Source organism: Cloeon dipterum, unplaced genomic scaffold, assembly GCF_949628265.1.
Source record: "Cloeon dipterum unplaced genomic scaffold, ieCloDipt1.1 scaffold_20_ctg1, whole genome shotgun sequence".
NCBI lineage: Eukaryota > Metazoa > Arthropoda > Insecta > Ephemeroptera > Baetidae > Cloeon > Cloeon dipterum.
In genome coordinates this window covers 41187-58102 of record NW_027052682.1, presented here as the reverse complement: position 1 = coordinate 58102, position 16916 = coordinate 41187, and the positions used below count along the sequence as shown (strand labels likewise).

At 51.2% G+C, this 16916-nt stretch overlaps 2 protein-coding genes across 2 annotated transcripts in view; both read left to right on the top strand.

Moving 5' to 3' along the window:
• Positions 1-16916, top strand: part of LOC135947647 (uncharacterized) — a 47582-nt gene that overhangs the window by 10007 nt on the left and 20659 nt on the right. The window lies entirely within an intron of this gene.
• LOC135947651 (uncharacterized) lies at positions 11-9764 on the top strand. The gene is made up of 24 exons (XM_065496527.1): positions 11-32; positions 167-367; positions 461-636; positions 738-826; positions 891-974; positions 1033-1179; positions 1236-1346; positions 1402-1729; positions 1785-2171; positions 2405-3096; positions 3149-3443; positions 3604-3867; positions 3934-4371; positions 4445-4693; positions 4766-5112; positions 5174-5613; positions 5687-6005; positions 6076-6583; positions 6719-7183; positions 7251-7499; positions 7562-7819; positions 7963-8688; positions 8751-8849; positions 8906-9764. Exons 1-24 carry the CDS (start codon positions 11-13, stop codon positions 9182-9184), a joined length of 7173 nt encoding a protein of 2390 aa, XP_065352599.1. The 3' UTR covers positions 9185-9764.

Sequence of the window (16916 nt, the reverse complement as noted above, 5' to 3'; positions counted from 1 at the left end):
CAAGTAGATGATGAACCTCAAGAAAGTGAAGAGTTGGTGAGAAGCGACCAAAACAACGGCGAAACCATTCAAGGTGACATGTTTTTTCATTATAACTACTTTAAACTTCAAACCCAAATGCTTTCTAATATATCATGTTCATTTGTATTCATTATTTTTGGTTTAGGTGCCCAAAAACCACGTGGCCGTCCAAAAAAACATAAGAACCCAGGAAGCTTTCAGTCCAACACACAGAGTTCCAAAGCTACCCAGCCCAGTTTGCCACCACAAGATGTTCCTGTTGTCCACCAAGAAAGTCGTCAAGAAGACGATCAAGAAAGTCAAGAGCGGCCAGAGAGCGGCCAAAACAAGAACGACACCATTCAAGGTGACATGCTCTTTCAATAAATCTACTAATATATTCCTGAATTCCATTGTATTCTAATTTGAATATTAATTTTTTTCTTGATTATTCGTTTAGGTGCGCGGAATAAAGGAGGCCGCCCAAGAAAAGTCAATCGCCCACAATGTTTTCAACGAAAAACTCAAGATTCGAGTGTATCCGAGCCCAGTTTGCCACCGCCCAGTGTTCCACCTGCAGATGCACCTCAAGAAAGAGGAACACCAAGGAATCTGCCAGCTCCACCAAGGGAACTGGTGAGTCATATAATTATTATGAAATTATTGCGTTTACTTATACTTTTCCATTGTTGTGGACGAATTGGATGACTAAATTTTGCGAAATCTTCTCATTCCAGCCAACAGACATGGCAGGTCTGGCGCGGTTGGCGAACACGATGTTCATGGAGAGAGTCGCCGCTGAGTTCGCTAGGAGGCTGGCAATGAGGTAAATTTCAATTTTTTTTAATTTAAAACGGTGTAATTGAAAAATTAACTTTTAAATTTCCCAGCCAAGAGGATGCTCCCAATGCGCAGCCTGAGGTCGTCGCTCAGGAACCAACACAGCGCCGACGATCCAGGAGGATTGCCAGCAGGTTGGTTTTCTGTATTACGATTTTCAACTTCATTTTACCACTTTTATATCTTTTCCAGGTCATCAGCGTCATCTACAACGTCATCTGCGCGAGTTCCACCTCTTGCGGTCGGTCAGGAAACCGACGGAAATCGCAAGAAACCCAGGGGAAGGAGTGCTCCCGCTGCAGCGAGGACAACAAGTGCTCCAAGAGTCAGAGGCACCAGGTATTATTTTTGAAAAATTATATTTTGCTTTATTTTAATGAACTTTGTTCAAATAGGGAAAGGTCTCAACTTGATGCTGTCCAGCTTGATGACGACGAGCATCCTGACCCTGCAGAGGTGGTGAGAGATCCGGCGCGCCGCCGAACATCGCGCCGCATTTCAAGCCGGTTTGTTAATAATAATCTTTAATTTTTAACATCATTTTATTCAAATTTTTTCCAGTTTGTCAGCTGCCTCATCTGTCAACACTTCCGATACCAGCCTGGGAGGTGTGGCCGACGCGGGTCCAATTGTGGCTGCTGACGTTCAAGTCGTCAACGCCCCTGGCGGCCCAGGTGGCCCTGGCGGCTCAGATGACCCTGGCGACTCTGGCGGCGACGACGACAACGGTGGACCTGCTGATGCCGATGACGGAAGTGAGGGTGAAGCCGCGACACCAGTTTTGACGCCTGAAGATCAACATGATTCGCCCTATCAGCCACCTGTAGGCGTGTTGAGAGCGGTTGGTCTTCCAGTGCCAAGACATCAAGTTGTGCCCATCGTGATCCAGGTATTTTTTTTATTGTAAACTGTTTGCAGCTACTTTGAACAAACCTGAATTTCAGCAGGACAACCACGACTACCACCCTGACCCGCGGCGGCCAGCTCAACCTCCAAGAGGCCTCAGAGGTGAACGCGACATCTTGAACTACAACAGGGCAGTTCGCGAGGGCACTTACAACGCAGCGCGAGGACCGCTGCCCGACTTTGTCCAAAGGTTTCCGCTCGGGACCTTTGGCGGTGACCCCGACAACGACGGCGGGATCTACAGGTGCCGCCACTGCCGGGCTTGGTTCTTCCCAGCAGAACTCACTCCTGATGACATCGCACGAGGTCTGTACACTTGCTGCACGAGGGGAAAGGTTCCCATTCTTCCCGCTGAAGATTATCCTGAAGAGTTGGTGTTTGTGCTTCGAGATCACAAAAGACACGTCCGCACCATCAACCTTTTGGTGAGTTTATATTTATATTACTGATCTTGAAAAATTTTATCAATCGCAACCTGAAATAACTTACCTGAAATCACCTGAAAAGAAAGTTAAAATAAAATTAGCGAACATTATAATTGAGAATTAAAAAACTAATTTTGCACTATTGACCTGAAGTTATTTTCGCCAAACCTGAAAATTGAAATATTTTAATTATTCGTGTCTTCATCATTGCCTTTGCTCTTTGTTGCTTTCAGATCGCCCCTGCTCAGTTCGAGGCCAAACGCGTGCAATTCCCAACGACACCAGGAAGACGCGCGCCAAATATCTACAAAATCCACGGCCAGACGCACGCCTACCTGCCACCGCTCGATCCCAGGCCAGCGGCGAACGAGGCGGGCACCGCAGCAGGCGGACGACCGGGAGTCCAGCAGCGCCGCAACTGCCAGCTGATTGGCTTTGTCACCCCCCAGAGGGTGGCTGAGCAGGTGGTCGGAGGTTTGACGCACCAAAAACCTCCAGAAGATGTCGTCGCCACAATCGTCGAGTACATGGAAGAAAACAATCCCTACTTCAAGATGTTCTCCCTGGCGCACATGTACATCGACGAAGAACTGAGGAACAACGGTACCGTGGGCGAAGTCACCATCGTCTTCAAGAATCCCAACAGAGACAAGGTCACCTTGCGCCACAACACCCACGCGCTGCCGGCAGAAGAGAACGAGGTGGCGGCACTCTTTGCGGCAGGTGGTGAGCCAGACGGTATGAACACCTTCGTCGTCAAAGATGGACAGCGAGTGCGCCTGAAGCCGACCGACCCGAACCGTGACGCCCTCGTCTACCCGTTGATGTATCCCAGAGGAGTCGTCGGTTGGCACCCGAACATCCAGCACGTCGGACCCAACGTCACCGCCACAAGAAATCGCGTCACAATGAACGAGTTCTACAAGTAAGTTTAATCCAATTCATCCATGAAAAACCACTAATGAAAAACTTTTCAGGTTCAAGATGTACCGGCGACGTCCTCTGCAGGTTGAGCTGAACTGCGGGACCCTGACGCAGCAATTTGTCATCGACCAGTGGGTCCGAATCAACCAGAACCGTTTCAGCTTCCTCGAGTACGGATTGGACCAAGAGCTCATGTTTGCCTCAAGGAGGGACTTGGTGGAGTACATGGAGAAGATTGCGGACGACATGAGTTACGAGGTCGGCAGATCCGTCGTCCTGCCGAGGAGCTTCCAGTACGGGGACGAGGCGATGAAGACTCTGTTCCAACATGCCATTGCTTCCATCAAGGTAAATTACGATAAACAATTTGCAAATTCGTTTAAAATTCAATAATTTTCGATATAAACTTGAAAAAACCTGAAAAAATTTGTCCAATACTTATACAAACCTGACGAAATGCTAAGCTGAAAAGAAAAACATTAATTAAAACACTTTTCTTATGTTCCAGAGAACCGGTGTTCCCACTTTCTTCGTCACGATGACGGCCAACCCACGCGAGCTGGAGTTTGACGACATCCCAGGCTTCGACTCCAATGACGGCTCCCTCAACAGCGACATCGTGTGCCGGGCATTCTGGGCCAAAGTGCTGAAGCTGAAGAAGATGCTGCTGGACGATCAGGTAATGGGACACGTCACTAATTACATCTTTGTTACAGAATTCCAGAAACGAGGACTTCCCCACATCCATCTCATCCTGACGACCAGCTCACCGGTGAGTTTTAAGTCAAAACCTGAACTTGAATTTAGTTTTAATTCTTTGCTTCTATGTCTGTTTCAGTTGGTTAACCCTGGTGACGTCGATGCCTACGTGTCCACCTCCATCCCTGACGAACACCGCGACCCTGAACTTCATGACACCGTGAAGAGATATATGCTGCATCGGTGCACCTACCTCTGTGCTGGCGGCAGAGGTGGAGTCTGCAAGAAAGGTTTTCCTGCACCGTTCCGCGACGAGACTGTCCTCAACGACGGGCGCGGGTTCGTCCAGCTGAGGCGACTGGACGACGGACGCAAGATCAAAGTTCGGGGCAACGAGTATACCAACCAGCACGTTGTCCCGTACAACCCGCTCCTCCTGAAGACGATGCGATGCCACATTAACGTCATGCCCTTCGTGAACATGAAGCAAGTTCGCTACATTGTCAAGTACATCACGAAGGGCCCGGACATGGCGGTCATCGAGCAGACTGCGCGAACGACAGGGCATCGCATTCGGGTGAGTTTATCTCATTTCTACAACTTTGAGAAATTTTGATGCTAACACTTTGAAATTTTTGCAATTGTTCCAGAACGCGAACCGGCTGACCCGTCGTGATCGGATGGCTCTCAGCATGGAGGTGCGCAACTACATCAGCGGCGGCGCCCCCAACGACAACGCCCAGGAGGCGGAGGTGGAGGCGGAGGAAGACGACGACGAACCTTGCAACGGCATCCTCTGCGTCAACGAGATCAAGAAGACCTTGGATTGCATGTACACGACGTCCACAGAGGCAACCTGGCGCACTCTTCAGCTTCCCATGAAGGACATGTTGTTCACGGTGAGTTGAATCGACAATTTGTGTGCGCATTGTCTGAGTGTAATGTTGTTTGTTTTTCATTTTTTCCCACAGGTGTACGACTTGAAGGTACACACTGAGGAGGAGACGCCGGTCTTCTGGAGGGCGCGTGGACAGGAGGCGATCGTCGAGGCTGCCACACGGCCTCTCAAGAATACAAGGTTCCTCGGTTTCATGGACGTCTGCAGGAACGCGCTTGACCCTGAGGAGCTCGCCCTGCTGAACCGCATCAAATTTGTGGAGCTGCCTCAACACTACGTGTGGAATGACAAGGACCGCGTCTGGACACGCCGCAAGAGGGGAGGCGAGAAGATCATCGGCGTCGTCTCCACCGTCAGCCCCAAGAACATCCAACGGTACTGGCTGCGCGCCATCGTTCAACACAGAGCGTTCATCACCAGGTTGGTTCTTTAAAATATATTTACCAATTTATTCTCTTCACGACCTTTCTTTTTTTCACAGCTACCAGGACGCCAAAACCGTTGATGGGGTTGAGTACGCCACCTTCCGCGAGGCAGCTGTGGCCCTGGGACTTGCTCGCAACGACCTTGAGCACCTCAACTGCCTGCGGGAGGCGGCGGGGATGGAAGCGACGCCGTTCGCCATGCGCATCCTGTTTCTCCTCTTGCTCCTCCACGCAGCACCAGCAAGGCCGGCTCAGCTCTTCGAGCAAGTTTGGGAGAGCTTGGTCGGCGAATTCCACCTGAGACGCGACCCTGAAGGAAGTCGACTCCGCGTGCTGCGCTACCTCGCCAGGAAGCTGCTGCTCAACAACGCTCCCCTGGACGAGGAGCTGTTCGCGGAGATCAACATCGACGAGCTCCGCGCCACCATCGATGACGACATGACGGTGGACGAGGCAGTGGACGACGACGTCATCCCTGACGGTGCTGCTGTCCAAGGTGAGATTTCTTTTTCAGAATTTTAACTCGGAATTATCTTTATTAACAATCACCCCAACGACTTTGATTTCAGATCAGTACGACAGACTGAACGTCCAACAGCAGCAGGTGGTGGACACCATCATGGAGGCCGTGCTGGACTACTCGTCGCCCGACCACCTCGACCAGTGCCGGCTCTTCTTCATGGAAGGTCCAGCCGGCACCGGCAAGACCCACACGTACAGAGTCATCGTGCAGAAGCTGGCGCTGATGGGCATGTCCACCATCAACATGGCGTTCACCGGAGTCGCGGCCGCCCTTCTCGACAACGGACGCACCCTTCACTCTGCCCTTGGCCTGCCCATCCCTCTCACCAGGGACTCGGAGTCTCACCTTCAGCCCCAGTCTACAAAGTAAGAAATAAATGTGCAAACAATTTTTTGAATCTGAAAATAACCATATTTTGTGTTTGTCTGTTCGCAGCTACAAGTTGGTTCAGGGTGCCAGCCTCGCGATCATCGACGAGGTCACGATGGCGTCCGTGAACGCCTACAAGGCGGCGGACAGGCTGTTCACGCGAGCCAAGGACCCTGAGTCAACTTCGCCGTTTGGAGGCTGCCCGGTGCTCTTTGGAGGGGATCTCCGTCAACTGTGTCCGATCCCCAATCAGAACGAGACAGTTGACGAGATCCACTTCAGGAACTCCGAGCTGTTGGCGCAGTGCCAGGTCCTCCATCTGACAGAGAACATGAGGGCCAACGAGGACGAGCGCGACTTCGCCCAGCTTCTCAAGACCATCGGCGAAGGTTCCCACCCGTGCCCTCCAGAACTTCCCGAAGGTTCCTTTGTCGTCCCTGACGAGTGGATCCTGCCCAACAACAACCTGGACCAGTTGATCCACTGGACCTTCGGCGACGATCCGTCTGTTGAGGGCGAGGACTGCGCCATCCTGACAGCCAAGAACGATGACTGCCGGAAGATCAACAACCGCGTAAGTTTGAAACTGAATATTAGACTTGATATTTATATAAACTTGAAGGGAATTTGCACAACTTTGTGCTTCTTAAAACGTATTTAAAATTGTGATTTACATTAACGAATGTGTTTTATGTTCTTATGCTTTCAGATCTTGGCCAAGATGGCGGGACCTGAAGAGGTTTCAGTCCTGCTGTCCGAGGACAGCGTTGTCGACGACGATCCCAACAACCCTCTCGTCGACGACGGTGGAGACCTTCCCGAAGACCGCCGCCTCATCCAGCTGGACGAACTCCACATCCTGAACCCTCCCGGCCTGCCCTACCACGACCTTAACATCAGGGTCGGTGCCATTGCCATCATCATCCGAAACCTTGACGTCGCCAGCGGGATCGTCAATGGCACCAGGGTTTGCGTCGAGGACTTCACCAGAAACAGGGTCAGGGTGAGAGTTCTCAGCGGTGCCGACCGGATTAGAGGACGCGTCATCGAGCTGCCGAGGATCGAATTCATCGGAGATGTCAGCCCGCTCGTCAAGATGAGAAGAATTCAGTTTCCTCTCAAGATTGCGTTCGCCATGACCATCAACAAGAGCCAGGGCATGACTCTGCGCAAGGTTAGTTGTTCATCAAACGTTGCAATCACATATATATTCTAACTTTGTTCTCCAACTTTGATTTCAGGTCGGCGTTTTTCTCCGCAGATATCTGTCCGACCACGGCAAGCTCTACGTCGCTCTCAGCAGAGTACGTAGAGCTCAGGACATCAGGATGGTGCTGTGTCCGGACGACAGGCAGGGACGGCATCCGGACACCGGGGCATGGTTCACCCACAACGCGGTCCGCCATCACCTGTGGAACCTCGAGGAACCGCCGGCACCACCACGGCCGGAAGAAGAAGTTCCTCCTCCTGTCCAGCTTTTCACAGGACATGTGAGTTTCAGACAAAAGGTAAATTTCCAAACTTTTATTGATCGTTTCTTTTCATTTTCCAGGACAACTGCGTTGTGGAGCCTGCCGTGTCTGATGATGGACAGGATGAAGACGACGACAGAGAGGACGACGACGGCGAGGATGACGACGACGACGACGACGACTACGACGACGACGACGACTACGAGATGGACGACGGTGACGAAGAGGACGAAGACGTCAACTGGCGACCGCCCCGCCCTTTGACCCCGCTGGAAGAGCCCGTCGACGCTGCTCAAGCTGATTTGAACTTGGCCACCTTCATGGAGGAGCTCGCACAGGTGAGAGAAATACTTTAACAAACCTGAAATATTATTTAACCTGAAAATAACCTGAAAATTTAAATTAACAACATCTGAAAAGTTAGAAAAAACACCTGAAAAAAGTACACAGTTGGTAAATTAAATCATCCCTTTGCTTTCAGCGCGACCGCGAACGTGGACGTCCACCAATGCCTCAAGAAGGATCGCCCAGGCAGAGATTCCAGCAGCGATTCTTCAGCCAGGAAGTGATGAACGAGTTCACGTTTGATGGCCGCGGCTCCCATCCTGATGACATCGCGGACTTGGTCGACGAGGACGACGACAACTGGGAGCCGATGCCGCAAGAAGACCTGGACGAGCTGTGCGCCTCAGCGATCGTGCACGTCCTCCGTTCCCCGAGGATCACCAGCAACCTCAACACCCAGGAACGAGACGAGCGCCAGCAAGAGCGCCTGATGGAGGTCTACTTTGAGGACATTCGACGGGAAAATGAACATCATCGTTCCCCGAGCGTCGCCAGCAACCTCAACACTCAGGAACGAGAGGACCGCCAGCAGGAGCGCCTGACGGAGATCTTCTTTGAGGACATGAGGCGGGAAAACGAACATCTCCAGATGCAGCCCCAAACATCACTGCCAACAGCCGACTGGAGGTCCCGTTTCAACAGTGAAGACTTCTTGGACGACGGCGCCGATTTCTCTGTCTTCACAAAGTTCGACGCTGAAAATCCTGCTAGCGTCGGCCACTTCAAGAAGATGGCAGAGCAGAATTGGCTGAAGAGACATCCCAACTTCAAGATCTCCGAAACGGACCTTCGAGACGCCGGGCCTTCAACATCAGGGACCAGCAACAAAAGGGCGGCCGCGGTCTCCAACACGCCGGGATCGGTAAGACACTTTGAAATACGCTTGCAATTCATACTATGACACTTTAAATTTTTCTGTTTCAGGACAACCCACCTCCACCAAAGAGGACACCGGCCAGGCTGAGGTTGGACGACGAGGACAACGACGACTTGGCATCGTGTTTCCTGAGCTTGCAGTTGCAGGTAATTGATATTTGAATTAAAATTTTGACAATTTAACTTACTCTATTCTTTTGCAGCTTCCAGAACTGCTCAACGAGGCTCTGCAAAACACAGAGGCTCGTGAACAAGCCGAGCGCTTGCAACACCAAGGAGCGTTCCTACCCGCCGCTGCCTTCCAACCTGAGTTCCTGGGCTTGCAGCGGACCGGGCAATTCGGCACTCAAGAGCCACAACTGCGCGCCAGGGAACAAGATCCTCGCCAAGTCCACTCGCAGCCTCCAGAGTCCGACTTCCTGAGAGTGATGACCCACTGGATGGAGGTAGATACCAGCTCGGAAGACGACCAGATGCAGTGAGTGATTCGACCCTTCGATTGACACTTTAGTTTGATTTCCTTTTTTTCCATGCGGCAAGTCGGGGTTTCAAGCAAATCAGCGCGGCGACCAATCGGATGAGCCAGCTCTTCACGCCACCAAGCGTCCACTTCTCTCTAGAGCGTCGGAGATCTTTAGAGATTTGGACGCTAGGTGGCGTGAAGAGCTGGCTCATCTGATTGGTCGCCGCGCTGATTTGCTACATATTACTTACTTTCTGACTTTCCGCTCATTTTCAACTTATATCCAATTTGTGTTTCATTTGAGTTTCATTAATTTCTTCTCATTCCTGTTTGAAATGTATCTTCCAACTTAAGAGCAAGTCGTGGTTTCAAGTAAATCAGCGCGGAAACCAATCGGATGAGCCAGCTCTTCACGCCACCAAGCGTCCACTTCTCTCTAGAGCGTCGGAGATCTTTAGAGATTTGGACGCTAGGTGGTGTGAAGAGCTGGCTCATCTGATTGGTCGCCACGCTGATTTACTACACATTCCTTACTTTCTGACTTTTCGCTCATTTTCAACTTATTTCCAATTTGTGTTTTATTTAAATTTCATTAATTTTTTCTCTTCCTGTTTGATAATATGTAACTTCCTACTTAAGAATTTATAATATTAAACTGTATTTGAAAAGCAACCTAGATTATTGTAACTTCAAACGACTGAATAAATAAAGACTTATTATTGTAATTCCTGATTAGACTTAGAATAAAGTAATTTAATTTGTAATATGTAATCTGCGATAGTTGTAATCGATGAGACTTGAATTAAAATGTTTAATTTTTGTGATAGAATTGACACTTCCATGTAAATGCACATAAAATTACTGTAAATTTATCGAATTGTATTAAACACATTGTAATAAATCGTAATAAGCAATCCTTTGTAATACTGAGACCTGAAATAAATTGCCATTGTTATTTTTTAAAATTAATTTCAACTTTTTAATTTCCTCAAAAAACCCTTCATAGTGCCAGTTTTAGAAAATTGTGAAATAGTATAATATTTAAAATCACCCTTTGATTCGTTTCCTTTCGCCCAGCTCGGCGCACGAAAGCTCGACTTCGGTCGGTCGAAAAACACGGTTTTTCTTGAGCAATTGAACGCGTAAATGGATTTTGACAAAAGAGGTCTCAAATGAAAGGTATCATCGAGCTTAACAAAATGACCTACCCTGACAACCTTTCTCAGGGTATCCCGACCTGAGATCCTTCCCGCAGCCAGTTTTTAACGCATTTTCTTCGATTTTGGCCACATTTGACTGTACCTGACGACGAAATTTAACCTTCAGCCATTCCCGACCTTCCCCAGGTCGCGCGACCTGATTTCTGCTTTTCGCCGGATTCGCCGGCTTTGAAACTGCCGTTGCTTCCTATTGTCACTTTGGCGTGATATCTCCATCAATTTCGTCGTTTTCTTGCGATATTTGAGATTTCGACGACGCCGCTTCGGCGCCACGGTGTAATTTTCAAATAAATTCAACGGATCAACGGATTTCAGCCCGCGAGATCTCTATCAATTCGTCTTCGCTATCCCTTCCACCTAACCCAACCTGACAATCTTTCCAAGGGTAGGCCGACCTGAAATCCGCCCGGGACCAACTTTTCGCGATTTTTTTTAACGCCGAGGATCTCTCAGACCCCACCGCTCGCCACTTCGCAGACTCTCGACGCGATTCGCGAAAAATGCCAGAGATTCACACCTCGCGAACGTTCTGCCCGCCCGCCCCGGTCGTCACGCGCCCGCAGGGCGGCAGGCGCCGCGGGGACCGGAGGTCCCCGCGGCGCGCGCAGCCGGGAGGGCCGGAGGCCCGGAGGGCGGCCGCGAAGCGGCCGTCGGCGCGCGCAGCGCCAAGCGTGCAACGCTTGTTCTACTATACTAATACGCGACGCGTGCAAGCTTTTTGGGAATCAATTATGGCCGGGGGCGGTTTCCGGACCCGCCCCCCGAGTGGCCGAGGTCCCCCGGAGGAGCCGCCCGCCGGGCCCGCGGGGGCCCCGCAGGGGCCCCCGACGTAGGAGGCGTCCCTATCTTCCTGTGTAAAAAAATCGGCAATTCGGCCCCGATCAACCCCCGAACCAGGGTGGCCGACGCGGGGGGGTGCCAAACCGAGATTCCGATGGGCAAAACCGCCATCATTCCCATAGGCGAATTAATAAAAAAATAAAACCGAAAAACCACTATTTTCGTGCATTTTGAGGCACCGGGGGTTGCAGGGGGAGGACGGGGGTGGCGGCAATTTCGATCCTATGCAGAATTTTGTTGCGAACACGCAGAACACCGGTTTTTGATCGTAGCACGAACAGGCGCAAAGTTATTCCCGTTTAAAGTGTGAAAAACGCGAAATGGACATTCCACAATTTCGGTTTTTGGGGCCTAGCCGGGGCCGCGTGGGACCCAGGACGGACTTTGAGGCCTCAAAAAATTCGGTTTAGCAGCGCGCATCTGGGCATACCCGGTTTTGCAAAATCCGAGCATTTTTCGAAATGCGGCGCCGCTTTTGAGGCCGAAATTTTCCAAAAATCCCAATTTTTCCAACTTTTTTGTCGCGATTTTACTAACGAACCGAGGTTTACCCTGAGATGCCGCCTAATTGTGAAAGCTAGGCATGGGTCGGTGTTCATTCTCAGAGAGTTTCACCCAAATCGGTGCATTAGGTGTTCCGCTACGGCGCCGCCAAGAATGGTGCTTTTTGCCTAAATTTTTCGAAAACGGGAATTGGGGAGTTTTGCAAAGGGGTGCACTGGGGCGGCGATGGTGTCTATCCTACGCAGAATTTGGCGGCGAACACGGAGAACACCGGTTTTCGATCGTAGCACATACAGGAGCAAAGTTATTAATTTTTAAAGTTGAAAAAACGCAAAGTGGACATTCCACAATTTTGGTTTTCTGGGCCTGACAAAGGCCCCGTGGCACCGCGGACGGACTTTGAGGCACCAAAAAATCCCCCTCGGCGGCGCGCATCTGGGCATGTGCGGTTTTGCAAAATTTGACCATCTCGAGCGAAACCGCGCGACTTTGAAATTGCGAATTTTGGCCAAAGTCGCAAAGTCGCAATTTCGAACGCGATTTCCGCCCGAACCCGAATTTGTTGAGACTTCCGGGTATCACCAGTTGCAAAACATCGGTCGGGGAATATTTTGAAGGGTATTTGATTCACCGCCAGCCATAAAATTTTGAGCAAAATCGAATTTACCCCTTTTTTTCGGTTTTTTTGACTTTGGAAAATCGTGGAAATTTTCCACGAGAAAAAATCGAGTAAAACTCTTGGTCGTTGCACGGGCAATTTATCTGCGAACATTTTGACACCAAGCACGACCCGATCCTATGGATACTCTGGCCGCGAGTTCACTTTGAAACTTGAAAAACGTGGTTTTTTGCACTTCCGCCATAAGCAAAGCACGCCAAATTGGAAAATTCGCCAAATTTCCCACGGATCGACCCGAATCGAGATCGTTGCAAATCCGCAGCATCCGCATTCGTGCTGCCGGTGTGCAAACCAAATTTGAGCTTCGTACTGCCCATAGAAAAATTAAAATTGGCATTTTTCTTTATTTTCGTGCTTTCTGCACGCGAGCGTGTGTGCACAGCGACGGCCGTCAATCCGCATCAATTCAACCGCTGCACCGATTTCGACCCGCGAGCTCTCTTTCGATTCGTCTCGGCCAGCCCTGAAACCTGAGCTACCCTGACGACCTTTTCTCAGGGTAGACCACCCTGAGATCGTCATCGGCCGCACTTTTCGTGATTTTTCCAACGCCTTCGCCGCACTTAGCACTGCAAACACGCGGTTTCGTTCGCTGCCGCCCACATCGCCGCTCGGAAGCTCGGTTTCGCTCGGCCGCCAAGAACGTAATTCTTCAGAATTTGAACGCGCAGGCGGATTTGGACTCACGAGGTCTCTTTCGAATCCATTTGAACAGCCCTCCCACCTGAACTGCCCTGACAACCTTCCTCAGGGTGTGCTACCCTGACATCGTCATCGGCCCGACTTTTCTCAATTATTTCAACGCCTTCGCCACACTTAGAACTTCAGACACGCGGTTTCGTTTGTTGCCGCCCAGATCGACGGTCGGAAGCTCGGTTTTACTCCGCCGCCAAGAACGTTTTTCTTCAGAATTTTAACGCGCAGGCGGATTTCGACCCACGAGGTCTCTTTCGAATCCGCACGACCAGCCCTCCCACCTGAACCACCCTGACACCCTTTCCCAGGGTGTGCTACCCTGGGATCATCATCCGCCCAACTTTACTCGATTTTTCCAACGCTTTTTTCGCACTTAGAAATGCAGACACGCGGATTCGTCCGCCGCCGCACAGATCGACGGTCGGAAGATCGGTTTTACTTTGCCGCCAAGAACGTAATTCTTCAGAATTTGAACGCGCAGGCGGATTTGGACCCACGAGGTCTCTTTCGAATCCATTTGAACAGCCCTCCCACCTGAACTGCTCTGACAACCTTCCTCAGGGTGTGCTACCCTGAGATCGTCATCGGCCCGACTTTTCTCAATTATTTGTACGCCTTCGCCACACTTAGAACTTCAGACACGCGGATTCGATCGCCGCCGCACAGATCGACGGTCGGAAGATCGGTTTTACTCCGCCGCCAAGACGGATTTCCTCTAGAATTTTAACGCGCAGGCGGATTTCGATCCGCGAGGTCTCTTTCGAATCCGCACAACCAGCCCTCCCACCTGAACCACCCTGACAACCTTCCTCAGGGTGTTCCACCCTGAACTCGTCATCGGCCCGACTTTTCTCGATTTTTCCAACGCAGTCGCCGCACGTAGCCCTGCATACACTTTGTTTCGTTCGCTGCCGCCCACATCGCCGCTCCGAAGCTCAGTTTCCCTCCGCCGCCAAGACAGCTTTCCTCTAGAATTTGAACGCGCAGGCGGATTTCGATCCGCGAGGTCTCTTTCGAACCCTCTCGACGCGCCCTTCAACCTGACCCACCCTGACGACCTTTCTCAGGGTAACCGACCTGAAATCCGCCCGGAACCAACTTTTCGCGATTTTTTTCAACGCCGCCCACCTTTTGGACCCCACCGCTCGCCACTTCGCAGACTCTCGACGCGATTCGCGACAAATGCCAAGGATCAACACCTCGCGAACGTTCTGCCCGCCCGCCTCGGTCGTCACGCGCCCGCAGGGCGGCAGGCGCCGCGGGGACCGGAGGTCCCCGCGGCGCGCGCAGCCGGGAGGGCCGGAGGCCCGGAGGGCGGCCGCGAAGCGGCCGTCGGCGCGCGCAGCGCCAAGCGTGCAACGCTTGTTCCTTCTATACTAATACGCAACGGTTTGAGGCGTTTTTGGAATCAATTATGTCCGAGGGCGGTTTCCGGACCCCCTCCCCGGATGCCCCCGGCTGCCCAAAGAGTTTTGCCGCCGGGCCCATAGGGGCCCCGGGGGGGGCCCCGACGTGAAACGCATCCCTATCTCCCAATGTAAAAAAATCGGCAATTCGGCCCCGATCGCCCCCAAACCCGGGTGGTCGACGCGGGGGGGTGCACAACCGAGATTCCCATGGGCAAAACCGCCATCATTCCCATAGGCGAATTAATAAAAAAATAAAACCGAAAAAACACTTTTTACAGGCATTTTGCGGCAACGGGGGTTGAAGGGGGTGGACGGGGGTGGCGGCGGGTTCGATCTTATTCAGAATTTTGCGGCGAACACGCAGAACACCGGTTTTTGATCGTAGCACCAACAGGCACAAAGTTATTCCCATTTAAAGTGGAAAAAACGCGAAATGGACATTCCACAATTTCGGTTTTCCGGGCCTAGCCAAGGCCCCGTGGGACCCAGGACGGACTTTGACGCCTCAAAAAATTTGGTTTGGCAGCGCGCATCTGGGCATGCCCGGTTTTGCAAAATCCGAGCATTTTTCGAGAAAGCGCGCGACTTTGAAGTTGCGAATTTTTGCCAAAATCCAAATCTCGGAATTTCAATCGCGATTTCTGCAAAAACCAGAGTTTTCCCAGATATGACACCTATGCCCAGTTGCTGGGCACTAACAGGGGAACATTTTGAGAGCATTTTTAAACAATTTAACCGTCACGTTTTCCATTTATCTTCAATTTAACCCTTTTTTACGGGTTTTTTCCACTTTGGAAAATCGTGGAAATTTTCCGGGACAAGATTTCGAAAAACCCAGCGATCAATTTACGCAGAATTTATCTGCGGTCATTTTGAGACCAATTTCGAGCCGATCCGCCGAAAACTCGGATAGTTATAAACTTTTGAAATCGGAAAAACGTGGTTTCTCGCACTTCCGCCATAAGACCAACACGCCAAATTGGAAAATTCGCCAAATTTCCCACGGATCGACCCGAATCGAGATCGTTGCAAATCCGCAGCATCGGCATTCGTGCTGCCGGTGTGCAAACCAAATTTGAGCTTCGTACTGCCCATAGAAAAATTAAAATTGGCATTTTTCTTTATTTTCGTGCATTCTGCACGCGAGCGTGTGTGCACAGCGACGGCCGTCAATTCGCATCAATTCAACCGCTGCACCGATTTCGACCCGCGAGCTCTCTTTCGATTCGTCTCGACCAGCCCTGAAACCTGAGCTACCCTGACGACCTTCTCTCAGGGTAGGCCACCCTGAACTCTTCATCTGCCCAAGTTTTCGCGATTTTTTCAACGCGTTCGCCGCACTTAGAACTGCAGACACGCAGTTTCGTTTGCTGCCGCCCAGCTCGCCGTACGCAAGCTCGATTTCACTCGGCCGCCAAGACGGTTTTCCTCTAGAATTTTAACGCGCAGGCGGATTTTGACTTGCGAGGTCTCTTTCGAATCCGCTCAACCAGCCCTCCCACCTGAACCAACCTGACAACCTTTCTCAGGGTATGCTACCCTGAGATCGTCATCCGCCCAACTTTTTGGGATTTTTCCAACGCTTTCGCCGCACTTAGAACTGCAGACACGCGGTTTCGTTCGCCGCCGCACAGATCGACTGTCGGAAGCTCGGTTTTACTCTGCCGCCAAGAGCGTAATTCTTAAGAATTTGAACGCGCAGGCGGATTTCGATGCGCAAGGTCTCTTTCGAATCCTCTCGACCAGCCCTCCAACCTGACCAATCCTGACAACCTTTCTCAGGGTGTGCTACCCTGAGATCGTCTTCCGCCCAAATTTTCTTCATTTTTTCAACGCTTTTGCAGCACTTAGACCCGCAGACACGCGGTTTCGTTTGTTGCCGCACAGATCGACGCTCCCAAGCTATGTTTTACTTTGCCGCCAAGAACGATTTTCATGAAAATTTTAACGCGCAGGCGGATTTTGACTTGCGAGGTCTCTTTTGAATCCTCTAGAACAGCACTCCCACCTGAACCGATCTGACAACCTTTCTCAGGGTAGGTCACCCTGAGATCGTCATCGGCCCGACTTTTCTTGATTTTTTCAACGCAGTCGCCGCACTTAGAACTGCAGACACGCGGTTTCGTTTGCTGCCGCACAGATCGACGCTCCGAAGGTCGGTTTTACTCTGCCGCCAAGACGGTTTTCCCTCAGAATTTGAACGCGCAGGCGGATTTCGACCCACGAGGTCTCTTTCGAACCCTCTCGACGCGCCCTTCAACCTGACCCAACCCCGAGGACCTTTCTCAGGGTAACCGACCTGAAATCCGCCCAGGACCAACTTTTCGCGAATGTTTCAACGCCGCCCACCTCTCCGACCCCGCAGCTCGCCACTTCGCAGACTCTCGACGCGATTCGCGAGAA

What these genes read in the sequence shown, in the direction of transcription:
- LOC135947651 (XM_065496527.1), top strand. Translation starts at nt 11, where the DNA reads ATGAACCTCAAGAAAGTGAAGA. An exon ending in ACAATGAACGAGTTCTACAA is followed by an intron (nt 3,097 to 3,148) that starts GTAAGTTTAATC and finishes AAAACTTTTCAG; the next exon opens with GTTCAAGATGTACCGGCGAC. An exon ending in TGAAGGACATGTTGTTCACG is followed by an intron (nt 4,694 to 4,765) that starts GTGAGTTGAATC and finishes TTTTTCCCACAG; the next exon opens with GTGTACGACTTGAAGGTACA.